This window comes from Lycium ferocissimum, chromosome 12 (genome assembly GCF_029784015.1).
Source record: "Lycium ferocissimum isolate CSIRO_LF1 chromosome 12, AGI_CSIRO_Lferr_CH_V1, whole genome shotgun sequence".
Classification (NCBI taxonomy): domain Eukaryota; kingdom Viridiplantae; phylum Streptophyta; class Magnoliopsida; order Solanales; family Solanaceae; genus Lycium; species Lycium ferocissimum.
Genome location: NC_081353.1, coordinates 51,495,166 through 51,500,520, shown reverse-complemented (window position 1 = coordinate 51,500,520; position 5,355 = coordinate 51,495,166). Strand labels below are relative to the sequence as shown.

The following is a 5,355-nucleotide window of genomic DNA, read 5'->3' as shown; positions in this document are numbered from 1 at the left end:
TTTTGGACAATGCAGATAGGTTGAAGACCACTGATCAGCCTGAGTTTTATGGCAATATGAATCATCAAATAATGAAGCTACGAGGCTTTTAATCCTTTGGTTTGTGGTCCAGCGACTCCTTCTGATAGAAATTCGAATACACAATTATGCCTAAGACGCTATTCTCTATCCCAGATTAAGTAATATGCAATCATGTCTTAGTCTGACTCGACGCTAAGCACAATATATGATATGTTCATACAAGATGTCCACCCTGGCTATGGAACTAACGTATACTTGTTCCCAATGCATGTAACACCATAATACCTTATTCCTAGATCTGTCATCCACGAGGTCCCAAATCCTAGTCCATAGTCACCTTTAACTTAAGACATCATTAATTAGATGCTAACTTAAGATCCTCTTTGTCCTTATCCATATTTAAGACGAAAAAATATTTTTGAGTGAACTAAAATAGCTGCCAAACAGACTTAACAACATGAAATGATATCACTGATATGGCTGAAAATGTGAAAAAAAAAAAAAAAAGATACATAAAGGCACGATCATCGACATAGTATAATTTACGAACATAAACCAAAAAATAGAAATTTTACAACACAAACTCTTCCCTGTCCGCCAGAACAATTGCAGTCCTCATTAAGGTGTATAAAATAGTTTAGTAAACAGGAATTAAGTCAGTTGGATGTGACCTTATTTTCTCGATTTTACAAACAAAAAAATCAAAAAAAAAGGGGCTCTAAACCAGCAAGATCATTTAGCTAAGCATATAGAGGGAAATTTTATTCAAGTAGTCGACTATTTTAGCATAGGATGGGTCTGTTGAAAAAATAAACTTGTTCACATTATTTAATTTGTTCACATTATATTTAATTTAGTTCATGAACTAGTAGATTAATGTATTAGGAGATATATGAATTGGTGGAAAATTCTAGATTAGTCTAGTGAGTTCTTATTCATGTACTTGGAGGATGTGAAGTGTGAAATTATTAATAATGATACATGTATGCTAGGCTAGATATATCGATGAATTTACCTATAAATAGTCATATAATCAAGCTATTTGAATCAAGCCAAGTTGAATAGAAAATCATCTTTTCTCCATTTCTCTTCTAGTGAGTTTTGAGTATTACTTGTGTTGTCTTGCTCTCCCAAATTTCCAACATTTGGTATCAGAGCCGGTGTGTTTGAGAGACAACAAAATGTAGAGAGAAAATGACTAACACCAATGAAACTCCATTTCAAGTTCCGATGCTCACTAAAGAAAATTACGGAAGTTGGTGCATCCGAATAAAGGCTTTGCTTGGAGCCTATGATGTATGGGAAATTGTGGACAGTGGCGTTGATGAAGAAAATGATGCCGCTGCGATAAAGAAGAAAGACCAAAAGGCACTCACACTCATCCATCAAAGTTTGGATGAAAAGATGTTCGAGAAGGTTGCAAATGCAATCAACTCCAAGCAAGCATGGGATATTCTTCAAACTTCCTTTAAATGTTTGGACAAGGTGAAAAAGGTTCGTCTCCAAACCTTAAGAGGAGAATTTGAATCGCTGCAAATGAAGGAATCTGAATCAGTTTCAGATTATATTTCAAGAGTCTTGGCGGTTGTCAATCAAATGAAGAGATATGGTGAAGAGTTGAATGATGATAGTGTCGTTGCAAAAATATTACGATCCCTAGATTCAAAATTTAATTATATTATTGTTGCCATTGAAGAGTCCAAGGACTTGGACACCATGACCATAGAAGAACTCACGGGTTCATTGCAAGCACCTGAAGAAAAGTTGAAGAAACCGAAACACGAGTCGGTTGAACAAGCTTTGCAAGCAAAACTTTCTTCGAAGGAGAAAGATGAAAGGCGTGGCTCATAACAAAGAGGTCGTGGGCGTGGAAGAGGTCGTGGTAGAGGAGGAAGAGGTGGTAGTCAACCTTCGACCAAAGAAAATAGAAGTCAAGACTCCAACCAAGGAAGAGGCCGCGGAAGAGGTAGAGGATGCAGGTCAAATCAAGAAAGGTATGAAAAATCAAATATTGAATGTTATACTTGTCATAAATATGGTCATTTTTCTTAGGAATGTAAAAATAATTTGGAGGAGATAAATAATTTTGTGGAGAGCAAAAATGAAGATGAAGATGACACTTTACTCATGGCATGTAAAGAAGAAGAAAGTGTAGAAAGAAATAAATGGTACCTTGATTCCGGTGCAAGCAGCCATATTTGCGGGAAGAAGCATTTATTTGCTGAGTTTGAGGAATTTAATGGTGGCAACATCACTCTTAGAGACTCTTCAAAAGTTCAAATTAAAGGAAAAGGTACGATTTTAATTTGTTTGAAAGATGGAAGTCATCAATTTATCTCCAATGTCATGTATATACCGGAAATGAAAAGTAATATTCTGAGTCTGGGACAACTTTTGGAGAAAAATTATGACATTCATTTGAAAGATAAAAAGTTGACTATGAAAGATGAAAATGGGAGATTGTTAGCCAAAGTTCCTATGGCTAAAAATAAAATGTTTGTTTTGAATCTTCAAAGTGAAGTACCAAGGTGCTTATTTTCATGTGTCAAAGATTCATCTTGGCTTTGGAATATGAGATTTGGCCATTTGAATTTTGATAGTCTAAGGTTGATGAAAAAGGAAAATATGGTGAAAGGGTTGCCAACCATTAACCAACCTAATCAGCTTTTCTGCGAAGGATGTCTTTTTGAAAGCAGTCAAGGAAAAGCTTTCCCAAAGAGTCATTGACAAGTGCACGGTGTCCTTTAGAGTTGATTCATATGGATGGTGCGGACCTATCAAGCCAGCCTCACTTGGTAAAAGTAATTATTTCCTTCTCTTTATTAATGATTATTCTCGAAAAACTTGGGTATATTTTTTGAAGGAACAATATGAGGTGTTTGAAAACTTCAAGAATTGTAAGAGCGTGGTAGAGAAACAAAGTTGCTACCAAATAAAGTCACTTTGGCCCAATAATGGTGGAGAATTCACTTCAAATGAATTCAAGGCTTTTTGTGGAAAACATGGAATACGTCATTTTTTGACCATTCCAAAATCGCCTCAACAAAATGGCGTGGTGGAGAGGAAGAATCGAACTATTCTCAACATGGCAAGAAGTATGTTGAAGAGCAAAAATATGCCAAAGGAGTTTTGGGCTAAAGCAGTTGCTTGTGTGGTGTATTTATCAAATCGGCGTCACACCAAAAGTGTTTGTGGCAAAACACCGCAAAAGGCTTGGAGTGGTTTCAAACCAAAAGTTGCTCACTTTTGAGTGTTTGGAAGCATTGCTTATGCACATGTGCCGGATGAGAAGAGATCTAAGCTTGATGAAAAAAATGAGGGGTATGTTTTCATTGGTTATGCGAAAAGATCTAAAGGTTATAAGTTATATAACCCAAGAAATGGCAAGGTTACCTTAAGCAGAGATGTTGAAATTGATGAAGATAGTGCTTGGGAATGGAAATCTAAAGAGAAAAATTACTCTTTTAGTCCATTCCTTGATGATGAACATGATGAAAAAGTTATGAAGCAGCCCACTACACCACTTACAACACCTCCACCGCAAGTTCAAGAAGTTGGGAAATCAAGTTCAAGTAGTGTACCTCGAAAGTCTAGAAGTCTTCGAGGCTTGTATGATGCAACGGAAGAAGTAACAGAAAATTTAAGTGATTTGATGTCACGACCCGACTAGGGGCCATGAAAGGTATCCGGGGCTAACCACCGAGCACCGCTCATACCTTTACCCATCGTACACATCAAGCGTTCATTCATTAATCTCATATCAAATCATAGGAAAACCATTTTTTACCTTGAAACATAATTACCTTTATATACAGAAACCCTTCGGCTATCAAAATAATATACATACGATAAGGACATCGTGAGACCATACTACCCACGCATGCCTACGAGCCTCTACTAGAGTACTAGACATATGGACGGGACAGGAACCCGTCGGGCCCAAAATATATATGTACACAAAATAATAAATCAATGGCACCTCCGAAATAATGAAATGCCCCCAATGTCTGCTAGAAGCTCCTATGAATCTGGGTAGCCTCCCTGTTTACCTGTGGGCATAAACACAGCGTCCAAAAAAAATGGATTTTAGTACGAGCAATGTACTGAGTATGTAAGGCGTGGATAATAACATGATAAAAGCATGAGGAATAGCATAAGATAAAAGAACCGTTCGTTTCTCATAATACTTTTTAAACATTCGTCATACGTACTTACCCCTTTATTCTCCTAGAGGTACACTTGTTACATCCACCTGCTTACATATGCAATAACTTACAATATAGTACATCCACGTACCCAGCCATATAGGCTCGGTATCACCCGTACTCGGCCCTCACGGGACTCGATAGTATCCGTACTCGGCCCTTCCGGGACTCGATGCTATCCGTACTCGGCCCTTCCGGGACTCGATGTTATCCGTTCTCGGCATTGGGAGTGCTATGCATACATACATACATACATATACATAAAAATACATAAATGAAATCAACATCATCCTTAGCATTATCATACATCTATCATTAAAGCATACATTAGAACATTGAAGGCAACTATGGCGATGTCGGGGTGACATGAGGTCGTGGACCCCCGATTACATTATGGAGTGATCATAATCATCATATCTCACCTTGAAGGGACTAACGTTTTAAGGTGAGTGTACACAAGAAAAAGCATCAACAGAATCATACTTAGAATCATTAACTTCATGGGCATCATATCTCACTTTAGGATTCTTTAGACTTAAACTCATCATCATCATCCATTATCATACTCGTGTCTTATCACTTTTCTTTATCTTATACATATGTAGCTCCTTATAGTCGTAGACTCATAATTTCCGTTATGTAGGAAGATCATGGAAAAATGGGAAGATTCATGCCATAGAATTCATGCCATAGAAGGAAAGGATTAGCCTTACATACCTTTTTGTTTAGCTATTCTATCGCTTGCTTGTTCTCCTTCGATGCTCGCGTTTCTATCTTCAAGAAAGTTCGTATTAACATTAGCTAATCGATTATAAGAACGTGCTTATTAAAGTTAGGGAAAATTGAGCAGCATTTCCTTTGTTTATACAACTTTTCTCATATCACATATCGACTCCCAAACATCCATAACAACATTCACAATATTATAGGCAACAATCATCATTCATCTACATTACCCACATTTCACAATTTCACTTCAATTCCTCCATAATCATGGTCATAGTTCACTATTACGTTCTCTCACATATAGTGCTTATCCCATGTTCTAAATGTCATTCATAACATACCTACAATCACAACATATCAATATTCATGACTCATTCCAAACTACTATTCACAATCTCATTAT

The 5,355-nt window shown here is 36.9% G+C and overlaps 1 protein-coding gene across 1 annotated transcript; it reads left to right on the top strand.

The window, feature by feature from the left end:
- The first annotated feature begins 1,215 nt into the window (after positions 1 to 1,215).
- LOC132039432 (uncharacterized) lies at positions 1,216 to 1,872 on the top strand. The gene has a single exon (XM_059429915.1). The coding sequence runs from the start codon at positions 1,216 to 1,218 to the stop codon at positions 1,870 to 1,872; it is 657 nt and encodes a 218-aa protein (XP_059285898.1).
- The last annotated feature ends 3,483 nt before the right edge of the window (positions 1,873 to 5,355 follow it).